At 44.3% G+C, this 18,144-nt stretch overlaps 1 protein-coding gene across 1 annotated transcript in view; it reads left to right on the forward strand.

The window, feature by feature from the left end:
* Nucleotides 1–17,822, forward strand: part of LOC139400340 (regulator of G-protein signaling 3-like) — an 18,683-nt gene extending 861 nt beyond the window's left edge. The window contains exons 2-8 of the mRNA XM_071145307.1: nucleotides 114–195; nucleotides 3,105–3,210; nucleotides 3,457–3,916; nucleotides 6,706–6,745; nucleotides 6,901–7,217; nucleotides 9,678–9,761; nucleotides 17,637–17,822. Of these exons, the coding sequence (XP_071001408.1) occupies nucleotides 114–195; nucleotides 3,105–3,210; nucleotides 3,457–3,916; nucleotides 6,706–6,745; nucleotides 6,901–7,217; nucleotides 9,678–9,761; nucleotides 17,637–17,822 (1,275 nt within the window). The remainder of the gene's footprint in view (nucleotides 1–113; nucleotides 196–3,104; nucleotides 3,211–3,456; nucleotides 3,917–6,705; nucleotides 6,746–6,900; nucleotides 7,218–9,677; nucleotides 9,762–17,636) is intronic.
* Nucleotides 17,823–18,144: the final 322 nt, after the last annotated feature.

An 18,144-nucleotide genomic window follows, 5' to 3' on the forward strand; every position in this document is an offset into this window, starting at 1 on the left:
CTTGCTGTAGATGTTTTTTCAAATATAGTATTTGCATTTCACTCCGTGTACGTATATAGACATGAATGAGTAATGCTGTATGGTGATGTTATGTCTGTTTGTGTGTTCTATAGGTGACCATCCTTCGAGGAAAAGACGGCTATGGCTTCACCATCTGCTCTGACTCCCCAGTGAGGGTTCAGGCTGTCGATTCAGGCAAGGCTCACCACTCCCTGCCTGTGTGTGTGTGTGTGTGTGTGTGTGTGTGTGTGTGTTGGTCTAGATCAGGGGTGTCAAAGTCAAATGGACGGAGGGCCAAATAAAAAAATCAGCTACAAGACGAGGGCCGGACTGTTCGAATGTTCATTGAAACATTTTTAAATGACGCATATAGTCTAGTGAACCTAATTGAACCTACTGAAAACCTAACAAATATATTACAATATGATCAGATAAATAAAGCAATATTTTCTTATGGCTCTGTCAGTAATCTTTAATTTTCAACAGACACAAAAGACAAATTTCCTTTATATAAATATCCCCATAACATGAACATTAAATGAAAGAAACCGGTATTCAAGGCACCATCAGTAGACTATATTTTCTATTTTAGCAAAAGTGGGCTAAATTTACTTCAAAGAAAAAACAATAATAGCAATTTTCTATCATCCACTCAACTGAAATATTTTTAAAATATAATTGGATTGAAATACAAAAAAATAAAGTGCAAAAATCTATTAATCAAAAACAACACTTTGTTTAAGGAGAAGTAACATGCAGTGAAAACAAATATTAAATTTTAACTTTTAAACTTGAACTGAGTAAAAACTCTAAATATGTGATTGCACAGTAATGTTCACTTGTTTGAGGTTGAGGGTGATACTTGGTGGTGTCCCATCTTTTCCACAAGTTCATCAATGTTCGGGGTAAGGCTCTGAGCTGAAGAAATCCTCAGAATTGAGTGGAGGTGTTCAGCAGTAAGTCGACTTCTGTGTGATGTTTTGTTCAGGTTCATCAAAGAAAACAGTTGTTCACACAGGTATGTGCTGCCAAACATAGACAACGTTTGAGCAGCCTGGATGCGCAGCTGGGGCATTGTGCCGGGGAGGAAACGGGCGAACTCCGCAGCACCCACTGCCGCATATTTTGCCCTCAGTGCATCATTGCATTGGAGGTCAATCAACTCCATTTGGAGGTTTGGTGGTGAGCTTTCCACGTCAACAGCAAATGGGTTACCGAGCAGTTCCAACCTGCTTTTTTGTGCTTCAAAGTCAGCAAATCGGCGTCGAAAGTCAGCGGCAAGCATACCTATTTTATCAGCCAACTGTGTGCTCGGGAACGCACTGGTAGAGAGCTTCTCTTTCATGGTCTGGCAGCTGGGAAAGTGGCTCAAATTTTCTTTCCGCATCTGCGTCTCCCACAGAGTCAGTTTGGTTTTAAATGCCTTCACTGTACTGTACATATCAGAGATGACACGATCCCGACCCTGCAGCTGCAAGTTTATTGCATTCAGATGACTCGTAATGTCACACAGAAAAGCCATTTCACACAGAAACATTTCGTCTCGGAGTTGTGTTGTGTCTTTCCCTTTGCTGTCCAAGAACAGACAAATCTCCTCACGAAGCTCGAAACATCTTTGAAGCACCTTTCCCTGGCTTAGCCATCGCACCTCTGTGTGATAAGGCAAATCACCATGCTCCGTTTCTAACTCCGTCAGAAATGCCTTGAACTGGCGGTGATTCAAACCTTTGGCTCTGATAAAGTTAACTGTGCGCGTGATGATGCTCATTACATGCTCCATTTTCAAGGCTTTACCGCACAACGCTTCCTGGTGTATGATACAATGATAAGCTGTCAGCTCACCTGTCGCGTTTTCCTCTTGCATCTTTTCCCGTATCTTCGCCACCAGTCCGCTCCTGTGTCCACACATCGCAGGTGCTCCGTCGGTTGTCAAACCCACGAGTTTTTCCCAAGGCAGCTCCATCTCATTTACACATCTTGACACCTCTTCATACAAATCATGCCCCGTAGTTGTGCCATGCATAGGACGTAAAGCCAAAAACTCCTCTGTCACGCTTAGGTTGGAGTCCACTCCGCGGATGAAAATTGACAACTGGGCAATGTCAGAAATGTCGGTGCTCTCATCCACAGCCAAGGAATATGCAATAAAATCTTTTCCCTTTTTCACAAGCTGCTCTTTTAGATTGATGGACAACTGGTCTACTCTCTCGGCAATGGTGTTTCTGCTCAGACTCACATTTAAAAAGAGTTGCCTTTTTTCTGGGCAAACTTCGTCACAAACTTTAATCATGCAGTTTTTGATGAAATCCCCCTCCGTAAATGGCCGGGCTGATTTAGCGATCTCTTCTGCCAAAATAAAACTGGCCTTGACAGCAGCCTGGCCTTGTGATTTGGCTTTTTTGAACAGAGCCTGTCGAGATTTGAGGCCTCGTTTTAATTCCTCTGCCTTTTGTAGCCTTTGTTCCATGTCCATATTCTTGTTTTTGTCCGCGTGTTTCGTTTCATAATGTCGTCTCAGATTATACTCTTTCAGTACCGCCACACTTTCTCCACACAGAAGACACACAGGTTTTCCAGCTACCTTCGTGAACATATACTCCGACTCCCACCTTGTTTGAAACCCCCGGTTCTCAGTATCCACCTTCCGTTTTGCCATTTTTGATGGGTATCTGAAAGTTAATTTTACTGTGATGCTGACGACTGCTGTGCCAATAAATATTGAAATGAAGCAGCCTACTGCTCGGTGCGTCACCTTTGCATTGTGGGAAATGTAGTATTGGTGCGTGTAAAAGATCTGCGGGCTGCCGGCTTGCTGCGGGCCGGTTCTAATAATAAATCAAGATCATCCCAGGGGCCGTAAAAAACCTTCTTGCGGGCCGGATGTGGCCCGCGGGCCTTGACTCTGACATATGTGGTCTAGATGTATGGGTGCAGGTGTATATTTGACCCTCTCTTGTCCCCCTCTTCCCTTCTTTTTGAGGTGGTCAAATCAGGTTTGCATGTAGGTATTAGTAGGTAGAAGCTGGTGCGTGTAACTGTGTGTGTATATGTGTGTGTTTGTGTGTGCATGTTTGACCCTCTTCTGCCCTTTCTCCTGTCCCAAGGTGGTCCGGCGGATCAGGCAGGTCTGCAGCAGCTGGACACTGTGCTGCAGCTCAACGGTCAGCCTGTAGAACAGTGGAAATGTGTGGAGGTCGCCCACGCCATCAGGTACAACAGGCAGGGAGACACAGAGGAAGTAGTGGACTTAACCAACTTTGACAGGGATAGCAATCTTCAACACTTAAAGAACACCTCATGTTACATTCTGAAGTTTGATGGGTTGTGCTATCTATGCACAGCAAACACTATACAGGCACTGTGGCTCGTAGTCTCTATGCGCACATCCATTGGCTAAGCTTACCTTTACACTCTTCCTGACCAGTTGTCACATTCCCTCTCTGCCTCCCTCTACAGAAACAGCTCCAATGAGATCAAGGTGGTGGTATGGCGCACTGGGCCGGCCGCCAAGCCCAGTTTCGAGGGCCTCATCCACCGGCCCTCCTACAAGCCCACCTCCTCCTCCAACTATGATGCCCCCTCGCCCCCCACCAGGCGGCGGGACAGGTCCAAGGACCGGCTAGACCGGGACATGTCCCCCCCGGCCGTGCCCCCCCTCCCTGCCCACCACAGGACCAGCCGCCGGGTGCTGGTCAACGGCTCTGAGGGGGCTGGCGGGGGAGGGTTAGGATGGGTAGGGGTAGGGGGGGCGTGGGGGGAGAGGGGGCGCGTAGGAAGGGGGGCAGAGGAGGTGGATGGTAAAGTCAGGAGCCAGACCCATAGCCAGAGCCACACAGCCACGCTGAAGGGGACTAGAGTGAAGGCGTCCAACGGGGATAACTACATCATCCTGGCCCCCATCAACCCAGGAAGCCAGGTACTGGTGGGGGAGCAGAGGCTCATGGTCCATCCCAGGCTCCTGCCCTATCCCCTCGATGGCACTATCCAGACCCTGACATACACTGAAGATCTCTTTACAGTGCTATGAAAAAGTATTTTACCCCTTTCTGATATTTTTGATACTGAATGTTGTCAGATCTTCAACCGAAACCTAATATTAGATAAAGGGAACCTGAGTGAACAAATAACAAAAAAGTAAATACTTATTTTATTTATTTAATTAACAAAGTTATCCAACACCCAATTCCCATGTGTGAAAAAGTAATTTCCCCCTTACACTCAATAACTGGTTATAACACCTTTAGCTGCAATGACTGCAACCAAATGCTTCATGTAGTTGTTGATCAGTCTTCTCACGTTGACGTGGAGGAATTTTGGCTCACTCTTGCATGCAGAACTGGTTAACTCGGCGACATTTGCGGGTTTTCAAGCATGAACTGCTCGTTTCAAGTCCTGCCACAACATCTCAATTTGGATTAGGTCTGGATTTTGACTAGGCCATTCCAATGTTCATGTAGACTTGCTTGTGTGTTTTGGATCATTGTCTTGCAGCATGACCCAGCTGCGCTTCAGCTTCATCTTACAGACGGATGGCCTGACATTCTCCTGTAGAATTCTCTGATACAGAGCAGAATTCATGCTTCCTTCTATTAAGGATCTCGACAGGCATAAAAGTGGATTCAAGTTTGCCAAAAAACACTTGAAAGCACCTGGAGGATCATCAAGACTCTTGGAAGAATGTTCTACGGACAGATGATTCAAAAGTATAACTTTTTTGACGACGGGTCCCATTATGCCTGGCGAAAACCAAACACGGCAGTCCACAGTAAGAACCTCATACCAACAGTCAAGTATAATGATGGTAGTGTGATGGTTTGGGGCTGCTTTACGGCCTTCACGACCTGGATGACTTGCCTTAATAGAAGGAACCATGAGTTCTGGTCTATAACAGATGAGAATGTCAGACCATCCAGCTGTAAGCTGAAGCTTAAGCACAGCTGGGTCATGCTGCAAGACAATGATCCAAAATATGAAAATGTCTAAAAAGCAACACATTTGAAGTTTATGAATGGCCTAGTCAAAGTCCAGACCTAATCCCAATTGATATGTTGCAGAAGGACTTGAAACGAACAGTTCATGCTTGAAAACCCACAAATGTCGCCGAGTTACAGCAAGAAAGAGAAGGTCTAAATTCTTCCACAGCGATTTGGGAGACTGATCAACAACTACAGGAAGCGTTTGGTTGGAGTCGTTGCAGCTAAAGGAGGCACAACCAGTTATTGAGTGTAAGGGGGCAATTACTTTTTCACAGTGGGGCATTGGGTGTTGCATAACTTTGTTTCTGAAATAAATGAAATAAGTATTTAATTGTTGTGTTATTTGTTTACCCAGGCTCCCTTTATCTAATATTAGGTCTTGTTTAAAGATCTGAAAACATTCAGTATCAAAAATATGCAAAAAATTAGAAAGGGGGCAAGTACTTTTCGCGGTACTGTATGTGCCATTCAAACCTGGGATAGATTCATGCCAATTCTACTTGACATACATTACATTACATGCCATCTAAATCAGAGATATACTTTGCCATTCTAACCTGAGAAATATCTGTGCAATTCAAACGGACATAATGTGCATTGTGCAAATTAAAGATGTATACAGTGCATTCGGAAAGTATTCAGACCCCTTGACATTCTCCACATTTTGTTACGTTACAGCCTTATTCTAAAATGTATCAAATAATTTTTTCCTCAATCTACACACAATACCCCATAATGACAAAGAAAAACAGGTTTTTAAAATGTTTGAAAATGTATCAATAATTAAAAAAATGGAAATATGATATTCACATAAGTAATCAGACCCTTCACTCAGTACTTTGTTCAAGCACCTTTGGCAGCGATTACAGCCTCGAGTCTTCTTGGGTATGACACTACAAGATAGTTTTGATGTCTTCACTATTGCTCTACAATGTAGAAAATATTAAAAATAAAGAACAACCCTGGAAATAGTAGGTGTGTCCAAACGTTTGATTGGTACTGTATGTGTATATACTGTATATATGTATATATATATATATATATATATATATGTATATATAGTACATAGTTAAATAGGTAATTTAATACAATTTAAATGTATGATAACATACAACCAAGAGTTGAGATTTGCTGCACCAGTAAGTAGTATTCAAGCGACCATATGGGAGTAGATATGGGAGTAGATATACAGAGTAGATATGGGTACATCAAGAGGTTGATGAATGGATGACGGGTACAGCAGAAGAGGGAAAAGGATGGTAGAGGAAAGAAAGAATGCTGCGAGAGTGGATGGAAAAGTGGGTGGAAGTAAGTGGCTAAAGAATGTCAGACTAAATCAAAAACCTTGATGCTTGGGGTTACAGAGCATCCTTCCTGCCCAGCTTGGTCGCACCCCCCTCTGGAAGTCATAGGTCAGAGCAGGGACACAATGTGATGTCACACAGGGCTGACGCACAGGCCACTACTACACAACCCCTGCATAGACCTGGGTTCAGGCCACTACTACTCATAGGGCTCTGGTTAAAAGTAGTTGTCCGTGGCCCTTTTCCATGCCTAACATGCCTGGTCTGCATTGTCATTGCTTCAATTTCACCTCATGTCAGGCATTATTTTATGGTGGAATGGATACATTACATGTGACAATTTCCTGTAACAATGTATTGCATAATGGTATTGGTCAACTGTTATAACAGAACCATTGACTATTATGTTTTTGTCTCTAATTCAGGTATTGAGGCCTATCTACCAGGACAAGCATGGTACCTTGGGTAAGCCATTTACTACTGACTAGGATTTTAGTGAACAAGGGCGGTTAGGCAGGGCAATTCTGTCAACACTCATTCTACTTCTATGTTCCCAGGCTAACTCCCAAAATGTGTGGGGTGTGTGTGTTTGTTTGGGGTGTGTGTGTTATGTCTCTCAGCAGGGAGGATGTACCCGCACCAGGCCAGCGTGCCCCAGACTCAAGGGGGTGGCGGTGCTCCACCTGGGGGTGTAGGTCTAGCAGGCCGGACCACCTTCCTAAGACGCTCCACTAACGCCAAGACATCTAAACCATCCGATGCCAACCTCTTTGGCCAACCCCCACCCAGCTACCAGCAGGCCCAGAGCTCCTCCAACTTTGCTAACTACCAGAACTGTACTATAGTACGCTCCCATGTACCACACGGCAACCCGCACGGCAACTACGGCTACGTCAAAGCAGCACCCAAGATTCTCATCTTCCCCATCTTTGTTCAGGTGTGTGTGTGAATCGCTATATTTCCACTATCATCTTTCCACCACTCTGTTAGTGACGTTAGGTTTTTTCCCCCTTTTATTTTGATAACTTTTGGCCTATATGGCTGGTAATGCTGAAAACACAATACGGTAGGAACACACACCAATGCCCCCTACAGCCCATCGAGTCAGTTAACGCCCTGTCATTTTCAGTGCTGAGTGGATAGATGATGTATTCACAGAGAACAGTGATTGGCTTACAGTGGAGGTTGATCTCCGATGACCCCTGACTACACCAATCAATACTGAAAAAGATCCATAGATGAGCCCTCATGCAGAAAACACTGTACTACTCCCTGTCCGATCCCCTAGAGCAGTGGTACTCAAACCTCTCCTCGGGACCCCAGCCGTATCCGATCCCCTAGAGCAGTGGTACTCAAACCTCTCCTCGGGACCCCAGCCGTATCCGATCCCCTAGAGCAGTGGTACTCAAACCTCTCCTCGGGACCCCAGCCGTATCCGATCCCCTAGAGCAGTGGTACTCAAACCTCTCCTCGGGACCCCAGCCGTATCCGATCCCCTAGAGCAGTGGTACTCAAACCTCTCCTCAGGACCCCAGCCGTATCTGATCCCCTAGAACAGTGGTACTCAAACCTCTCCTCGGGACCCCAGCCGTATCCGATCCCCTAGAGCAGTGGTACTCAAACCTCTCCTCGGGGACCCCAGCCGTATCTGATCCCCTAGAGCAGTGGTACTCAAACCTCTCCTCGGGGACCCCAGCCGTATCTGATCCTCTAGAGCAGTGGTACTCAAACCTCTCCTCGGGGACCCCAACCGTATCTGATCTATTCCAGAATTAGCACACCTGATTCAACTTGTCAACTAATCATCGAGCCCATGATTAGATGAATCAGGGGAGCTAGTTCAAGGCTTAAACTGTGAAAGTTGTGGAAGGTCTGGGGGTCCCCGAGGATAGATTTGAGAACCACTGCCCTAGAGCATACAGGTGTTTCAATATTGATGGTGATGCCAGTGGGATCCACATTTTGGGGGATTTTCTTTTGAGACACAAAACAGACTAAACCACACCAAATTTGTTGCAAAGTTTCTCACCTCAGCAGTGTTTCCCTATATTCACCGCCGCTGCTAAGTCATTGCCGCCAACGATTTAAATATATATAGATTTCATTTTATTGTTTCAACTTCTGCCGAGACACACTTTTAAGAGTTATATATCTTCCTCAGATTTTTATCAGATCATCTAAAAAACTAACTCCTGGAAGTGTAACCAACCCTATTCATAGATGGATATAATAATTGTTAGCTAACATACGTAACGTTACGCTAGCTTTGGGTTAATATAAAACTGGCTGCTGAAGTCATTGAGATCAAGAGATAAAATGTAACTGTCATCGAGTTTCTAAGGAAGAGAGCATCATTTAATTGCCATGCATTTTGGAGTAGAATATCCTTTTTAAAAAGTCACCAGACTCACAGTCTTTAAAAAAATAAATGATCAAAAATGTTTAATATTATATCTAAAATATATGAGGAAATAGTATTCCTTCTATGATATCACCAAGTATTACTTACTACACGGCAGTATTACCTATTGAAAGAAACCTAGGGGAAACACTGCTCTGTGGTACAGTATGTGTGTACATATGACTCTTGTCATAAACACACTGGAATGAACCACATTTCCTCAACATGCTTACATCCAAGCACTCATGCCCATTTTCAGGCTGCGATTGTACTGGAGAGTTGAACTACCAACTACCCAGGACCCTTCAATGGTCTGTAATAGTACTTCCTGTTGACTGACTGAGTCACCCAGCTGCACCCTTCTGAGACACAGTGAAACAGCCCTGTGGGCTCTCTAGCCCTGGTCCACAAGAGGATGTGGCTACCAGCCCGGCAGCCCTAGCACTTTTAGCCTAGCGCCTTCTCACAGAGCGAGACCCTTATAGAGCGGCTCACAGACTCCTGCAGTCACAGCTCACACGGTGAGGATCTCTATAGAGACTGGAGCAACTGTAGCTACACGAGAGCCGCTAGCTGCAGAGCCTGTATTGTTCCCTTTGGTGTGAGGCAGAGAGCATGGAGCTTGGAGCCAAAATGGAGATGGTACTGTAGCCACATGCTCCCTCGTGTACTTATAACATCCCTCCCAAATATTTGTGTACTTGAAACATGTGTATCTATCTATACCTCTATCTCTATTGAGTGATATTTAGGAGTGTTGCGAATGATATTGGGCTGTAATAGCAGTGTATGGACTTCAGTATTAATTACTTGGGCTGTAATATTGTGTACTGGCATTAGTGAATGTATTGTGTTTGAAGTAATATTTAGAAGCAGTATTTTGCCCTGGATAATGTCATCTTCATTTAATTCCTAGGATGTTGCCTAATCTTAATCTAACCTTAATCCGATGTTAATTTAACCCTTAAATCTACCCTCTCACCCAATCGTGTGTAGCCTCTGGACCTGTGTAACCCCACACGGACTCTGGTGGTCTCTGAGGAGATGATCCTCCATGAGAGCAAGCATCTCTCCATTAAGGTAAATGGCTACTAAGAAGGTGTGTGTGTGTGTCTAGATCAGGATCAGTAAAATGGGAGATGGAAGATGTAAATGTTGTTAAAGTTAAGAGTATTTAAGATAGTAACAAGTTGCGAGAATACGACACAACTCTTTGTACTGTGGTTCCTATTCTACAACCGTGAGAGTGTTTCGGTTTGAATAACTGTCTAAGAGTTTGTGCAATGCATTATGGAGTTTTTCCCAGCCCTTGTCAATGTTCTAAAATACCTTCCCAGTGACAGAAAAAAGGCAGAGACCCAGATACAAGGTGTAGACTGAGACCTCATTTATGTCTCCTCTGTCTGTGGTTTGTGCTACTAGCAGAGAACAGAGGCGAGAGAGGAGGAGACAGCATTTAGAAAACCTGTGGGTGGTTGCTGCGCTGCGTTGGGCTTCTACACTATTGTCTTGGCATTTCCTCTCCTCTCCTCTTCTCTCCTCCCTTCTGCTCTCCTCTCCTCCCCTATAGAGGTGGAAAGAGACACATTCGGGGAAGATGTCTCCTCAAACAGTTAATTGCACAGCAGGTGAAAAAACATACAACAGCCTGATCAACTCTATGCAAAGGAGATGTGTTGGCTGCATGAGGCAAATGGTGGTCACCCCAGATACGGGCTGAGTTTCTGATCCACGCCCCTACTTTTTTTAAAGGTATCTGTGACCAACAGATGCATATCTGTATTCCCAGTCATGTGGAATCCATAGATTTGGGCCTATTGCACATATTTCAATTAACTGATTTTCTTATGAACTGTAACTCAGTGAAATCTTCACTGGCTCTCAGGGCCACCACAGGAAAGGAAGACCCAGAATAACCTCTGCTGCAGAGGATAAGTTCGTTAGAGTTACCAGCCTCAGAAATCGGCAATTAACTGCACCTCAGATAGCAGCCCAAATAAATGCTTCATGGAGTTCAAGTAACAGACTCATCTCAAATCAAATCAAATTTGTCAAATCAAATTTTATTAGTCATGAATACTACAGGTGTAGTAGACCTTACAGTGAAATGCTTACTGTAGACCTTACAGTGAAATGCTTACTTACGAGTCCCTAACCAACAATGCAGTTTCAAAAAATGCAGATAAGAATAAGAGATAAAAGCGAAGACTATAGCGAGACTATATACAGGGGGTACCGATACAGAGTCAATGTGCACTGGTTATTTGAGGTAGTATGTACATGTAGGTAGAGTTATTAAAGTGACTATGCATAGATGACAACAGAGTAGCAGTGGTGTAAAGAGGGGGTGGGGGGTGGGGGCACTGCAAATAGTCTGGGTAGCCATTTGATTAGCTGTTCAGGAACCTTATGGCTTGGGGGTAGAAGCTGTATAGAAGTCTCTTGGCCTTAGACTTGGTGCTCCGGTACCGCTTGCCATGCGGTAGCAGAGAGAACAGTCTATGACTAGGGTGGCTGGAGTCTTTGACAATTTTTAGGGCCTTCCTCTGACACCGCCTGGTATAGAGGTCCTGTATGGCAGGAAGCTTGGCCCTAGTGATGTACTGGGCCATTCGCACTACCCTCTGTAGTGCTTTGCGGTCGGAGGCCGAGCAGTTGCCATACCAGGCAGTGATGCAACCAGTCAGGATGCTCACAATGGTGCAGCTACAGAACCTTTTGAGGATCTGAGGACCCATGCCAAATCTTTTCAGTCTCCTGAGGGGGAATAGGTTTTGTTGTACCCTCTTCACGACTGTCTTGGAGTGCTTGGACAATGTTAGTTTGTTGGTGATGTGGACACCAAGAAACTTCAAGCTCTCAACCTGCTCAACTACACCCTCATCGATGAGAATGGGGGCGTGCTCGCTCCTCTTTTTCCTGTCGTCCACAATCAGCTCCTTTGTCTTGATCACTTTGAGGGAGAGGTTGTTGTCCTGGCACCACACGGCCAGGGTTCTGACCTCCTCCCTATAGGCTGTCTCGTCGTTGTCTGTGATCAGGCCAACCACTGTTGTGTCATCAGCAAATTGAATGATGGTGTTGGAGTCGTGCCTGGCCATGCAGTCATGAGGGAACAGGGAGTACAGGAGGGGACTGAACACGCACCCCTGAAGGGCCCCTTTGTTGTCGATTAGCGTGGGGGATGTGTTGTTACCTACCCTTACCACCTGGGGGTGGCCTTTTCAGGAAGTTCAAGATCCAACATCAACTCTTCAGAGGAGACTGCGTGATTCAGGCCTTCATGTTCGAATTGCTGCAAAGAAACCACTACTAAAGGACACTAATAATAAGAAGAGACTTGCTTGGGCCAAGAAACATGAGCAATGGGCATTAAACAGGTGGAAATCTGTCCTTTGGTCTGATGAGTCCAAATTTGAGATTTTTGATTCCAACCGGCGTGTCTTTGTGAGAACCAGAGTAGGTGAACTTAGTGGAACTATCATTTGTTTTTCAACAGGACATTGACCCCAAACACTTCCAGGCTTTGTATTTGCTATTTGACCAATAAGGAGAGTGATGGAGTGCTGCATCAGATGACTTGGCCTCCACAATCACAATCACCCGTCCTCAAACTAATTGAGATGGTTTGGGATGAGTTGTACTGCAGAGTGAATGAGAAGCAGCCAACAAATGCTCAGCATATGTGGGAACTCCTTCAAGGCTGTTGGAAAATCATTCCAGGTGACTACCTCATGAAGTGAGAGAATGCCAAGAGTGTGCAAAGCTGTCATCAAGGCAAAGAAAGGTTACTTTATAGAATCTAAAATGTTAAACATATTTTGATTTGTTTAACACTTTTTGGTTACTACATGATTTCATGTGTTATTTCATGGTTTCGATGTCTTCACTATTATTCTGCAATGTAGAAAATGGTAAAAATAAAGAAAAACCCTTGAATGAGTAGGTGTGTCCAAACTTTTCACTGGTACTGTATATATAAAATGTGCAATGTCATCCCACGACCCACCTGGATCCCTGCCGCAACCCACAAGTGGGTCCTGACCCACAGGTCTAAGGAATGATGCAGTTCTGTGGCCCCTAGTACCTCTCTCTCTTTCTCGTTCCCACTGTCACGTTTCCTGACCTTTGTGTAGTGTTATCAGAGTGGAAGGACCATTTGGCTTCCAGAACTTCCTCTATTGTTGTCTGCTTATGGTTGCTTCAATACAATGGACTGGATGACTTTCTTTTGATTGATGATTCATTGACAGTAGTTTCAATCAAACACAGTATTCACTAAATGTATATGGTGTCTCTCTCTCTCATATGTTATAAATTATATTATATCCCCCAAAAATTGAGAATGCTTCAAAAAGAGCAAAACATTACATGTTGGCCATATTTACCCTTGTAGTTGTAAATGCCTGTAAGTCCTACAGTATATTCTGTAGACTGGTGGTTGAGGGTGAGCACCTCGGTTTGGCCTTGGCTTTAGTGAAAAGCTACAATGCAATGTTGCGGTGGACGAGGGAGGATACTGTATTTAACACACATAACGATGTGTTATCCACCCTGTATTCTCTGGGAATCAGGGAGCTGAGTGAGAGAGGGAAGCCATGACAAGCTGGGCAGCCATTGTGATAATATTGTCCAGGAAATGTGATGGAGTGGCGGGTGTGGGGGGGAAGAGGGGTGTCCGTTGGCAGGGGTCTGGGAGAGGAAGACCAGGACAACCCTGTTTACCATCCAGGATGGTTGCTAGGTGGTTGGCAGAAGGGGTGTTTGACCCTCTCTCGCTCTCTCTAAAACACACACACATGCACACACACACATCCTGACAGGTTATTCTGGAGTGACATTCCTAAAACAGAAAGCCAAAAGAGATCAGCTGTGGTTTTAGGGGTTTTTAGTAGGGTGGGCGGCTGGTTTTAAAAACAGCTCTGACCCTGATGCCTGATGACTTGAGTCTTCTTGACATTCAGAGAGGAGGAGAGGAGGGAAAGAGAGAGGGAAGGAGGGGGTTGGGGCTGGGTTCGGATCACCTGCTCTGTGGGTTTTAATTGTGTTGATCTTATTGTCGTCTAGCTGTGTGTGTGTTTCTTCTGTAGATAAAAATTGACAATACTACGTTCGTACTATGAGGAAATGTATTTTCTCTTCCAATTCCTCACAGTTTATATCCCCCCTTTCATTATGTCAGATCAGCTTTTCAGTTCCACACTGTGTCTCTGCCAGGGGTTGAAACAGTTCATGGAACAGAACCGAAAACTGGAAAATAACTGCATTTTAAGAGGAACAGATTCAGAAACAGGAATGAAAGTGATCTATATTGTTCTGGAACAGAACCGTTTTTCAAAAAGCATGAGAACCGGTTAATAACTTTATTTTAAGTTCAGGGCATTTTGTTCAGTCCCACAAAAAAATTAAACAAGGAGCTTATGCCAGAGCTCTCACTCGGTCACTCAGAAACATATTCCAGTGTTTGCCTGCCAGCTGAAAATCTTTACCAGTGGTGTGTAGGCAATGTGCTCCTCCCGACGAAGGTTAGGCTACTGTAGCCTACTGATGTTACATGCGTGATTCAGAAATTAGTGAGAGAAGAATGGATTCATCTCTTCAACACTACTTAAGGACACTATAGTTATAACGTTTCACATTGGATTTATTAACTATAAAAAGGTGTTTTTAATTCTGGTGCCGCTCTGCACACACAAGCTTGTTAGCCATCTAGCTAGCTCTGGTCCAACTCTCTGAAGTTCAAAGGCATTCAAAGTTCCTTCATAGAAGCCTCTCCTCCGTAGGTATAATTATGTGGGCCTGATTCATATAATACATGTCGTAATAAGATGCCCAGTTCTTCAAGCCAAGCCTCCTCCTCAACCCTCTCTCCCCACCCACAGAATTTCAGTCGCATCCTGCGCTCTGCACCTGGTTGTCCATCGCGCATGTAAACAACTATAGCCTTGGCAGTCTATAGCACCCATGTGCTATCAGATGCCTAGGCTAAAACAACTGTAGCTTGCTCACTCCATAGCAAGCTGCTCTATCTGCACTGATGGGTGAAGTAATTTAATGTTGACCTAATTTGATTTCCGAGATTTAAAAGGGAACAGAAAGGAGCCATATAAACCTTTACATTTTGGGGTTCGAACCGATTCATAATTTTATTTTGCAGGTCGGAACAGTGGAATGGAACGGAAAAAATAATTGGTTCTGTTCAGAACGAAACAATTGGAAACAATTTTGGTTCCAAACCCTGGTCTTGGCTCAGAGCGTCAGAGCTGGTAATTGTGGGCGCTGGCTGGGGCTTGATAAAAGAGGACAAATATTTAACAGTCCGCGTTTGTGCTGTAGATTGTCAATATGGGGCCAGACATCCCTGCAGATTGGCCCTGTTTCAATAAGTAATCTGTAAATAATCTGTGCTATTACAGCTTTTACCTTGGTGATGCATAGCCCACTGTACACTCTGCCTGGGCACCCCTTAACTTTTTTTTCACATTTTGCTGACTTCAAATTTGATCTAAAACAGGATTAAATTAGATTTTTGTAATTGTGGTGCCAGTCATGCTATAGGTAATCTGCAGGAACTGGGGAGTTTGTCAGGATCCAAATAAATATGAAAGGGGCAAAGCCCAGATCAAAAGTTAGAGAAAAACCCACCTCAGTCTTCTGAAAACCTACCCCTGGGATAGAGTTTCTTTTCAGTGAGACAATTACACAAATGTTAATGCCAAAGACACACCAGAATGGCTTTCCAGTAGGTGTTGAGTGTTCCTGAGTGGTCTAGTCTCAGTCCTGACTTATATTTGCTTGAAAATCAGAGATAAGGTTTGAATATTGCTGTTCATCAATGACTGCCAACCAAATGGAATGAGTTTGAGCAATTGTGACCAAAACAATGGATATATGTTGCCCTAAGTGTTGTGCAGAGTAGGCAGAATCGTATTCCAAATGACTCACAGCTGTAACTGCTGCCAAAGGTGCTTCCGCCAAGTATCAACCACGTAGTATTGGGAATGTTCTGTAACTTTCTTTCACTTTTAAAACGTGGAATAAGTTATGTAGATCTGTAAGGAAATACTCTCATTTAATACATTTTTAGATGACATTTTAAGGCAGCAAAATCTGGAAAAAAAAGTTCACGGGATGTAGGCTTTCTATACACACACACACACACACACACACACACACACACACACACACACACACACACACACACACACACACACACACACACACACACACACACACACACACACACACACACACACACACACACACATAGAACACAACATCAAGACCCTCAGCATCCTCTCGATCTGCATAGAAAACCACATGCACTGAACACACACACACACACCGCCCACACATAGCCTAGACACACATTGCTGTGCAATGTTGATGTGTCTGATGCGAGACCTTTTCTGTAGCTTCCTTGGTGTTGCCCAGAAGGGATTTACTGAGTGTGTTCCTTGTTTAATGCTGTGGTCTGCTGCTGATTGATGAAAATACATGAAACTGACACACACACACACACACACACACACACATAGACCACAACATCAAGACCCAACGTATACACATACAATTACATTAGTGGAGGCTGCTGATGGGAGGACGTCTCATAATAATGGCTGAAACGGAGCGAATGGGATGGCATGGAAACCATATGTTTGATGTATTTGATCGCATTTCATTTATTCCCCTCCAGCCATTACGACCAGCCCGTCCTCCCCAATTAAGGTGCCACCAACCTCCTGTGAATTCCATGCGTACAGTATTTACATGTGCTCACATGGTGAGAAAGTGACACGCATATCTAATAGAAGCTACTGTGTTTAGTTGGCACCTGTCCAGTCACCATTGAGACCTGGAACATGACCGTAGGGTATAAAGGGGCTAGAGGACGGGTCACCCAGTCTGCTTAGGCTTAACAATGGGTGTCCCTCTCTCCTGCCTGCCTCATTGTTTGGCCCATCCACTGACATGCAAGAGACATAGAAGTACCTCTGCCAAAAACACACCCCATACACAGCACAACCCGAAACACACATCCTATGGCCAGGAAGGAAAGCAGTTTGGGAAGGCAGAGTGTGTGTCCTGCCCTTCTCTTCTTTCACACGCAAGCCCGCCCCCCCCCACATTTCTTTACCCCCACCCTCCACAATCCCCTACCCTCTAAACATGTACCAGCTATAATTGGTACTGTTGATCTATTCAGGCGCTTTAAAATGCTTCAATCGCAAGAAATTATGGACTCATGTTTGCACCTTCATATTTCTCTGTTAGCAAAGTTTTTCCTTTAGTGGGTCATAAGAATAGTAAGTAAACACATTAATAAGTTAGACTAGCTAGGGTTTGGATTAGTCATGTGTGCACATAAGATGCAAATGTCATCTTTAGGGGGGCTTGCTGAACCAGTGATGGTCTAGAGACCACGGTGCACTGTGTTCCTGTGTGAACTACACTTCCTGTTGCATAGAAGGTTTGTGTGTGTGTGTGTGTGTGTGTGTGTGTGTGTGTGTGTGTGTGTGTGTGTGTGTGTGTGTGTGTGTGTTTGTGTGCTGCTCTGATCCTGATTCTTGTCTGTCCCTGACACCAGATAGACAACTACTCTGACATGACAGGGTGACAAGTCCTCCACTAACCAGATTATCTGTCAAGATGATCTATCAAACATTTTAAAAGACTGTGAAGATGATCATCTATCAAACATTTTAAAAGACTATCAAGATTATCATCTATTTTGAGTGGAAAGTGTGTACAATTTGGAGGATAGACATAGAAGGGCAGTTTTGAGCAAGCGTGTGTGCGTGTGTGTGTGTGTGTATTTGTCAAAAGAGTAAATGTGTGTTGTGCGCCTATGTAAACTGTTTTGCAATGCAGGCACAGTGCTGTGATGTCGAGTTTTAGCAAGAAGATATTTTCAGCTAGGTTTATCTCTCTCTCTCTCTCTCTCTCTCTCTCTAGGTGACAGTCTTCATCTATACAGACCTAATGCTTGTGACCAGAGAGGATGAACCAGGGAGATGTAATGTCCTACAGAACCCTCTATTCCTCAGACAACTACGGCTACAGGACGGTCAGTGTTTCATCCCTTACACACAAACCTTAGACATGGCTCTGATGCTATTGGACATGATCCCAACTCCTTGAACCCCTTTATTACCCTGTTCAGCTTCGACGGCCAATGTATCGACCCCATAGGCCTAACCCTGTTGACCTGACCCCTTTGTAGACTTAAAGGGATCCTTCGGGATTTTGGCAATGAAGCCCTTTATCTACTTCCCCACAGTCAGATGGATTCATGGATGCAATTTTTATGTCTCTGCATCCAGTATGAAAGAAGTTAGAGATAATGCTAACTAGCATTAGCACAATGACTGGAAGTCTATGGTATCTACTAGCAGTTACTATAGACTGCCAGTCATTGCTCTAACGCTAGTTAGCAAAAGAAGTGGACAAAGTGACTTGTTGA

This window comes from Oncorhynchus clarkii, unplaced genomic scaffold (assembly GCF_045791955.1).
Source record: "Oncorhynchus clarkii lewisi isolate Uvic-CL-2024 unplaced genomic scaffold, UVic_Ocla_1.0 unplaced_contig_11332_pilon_pilon, whole genome shotgun sequence".
In the NCBI taxonomy this organism is placed as follows: domain Eukaryota; kingdom Metazoa; phylum Chordata; class Actinopteri; order Salmoniformes; family Salmonidae; genus Oncorhynchus; species Oncorhynchus clarkii.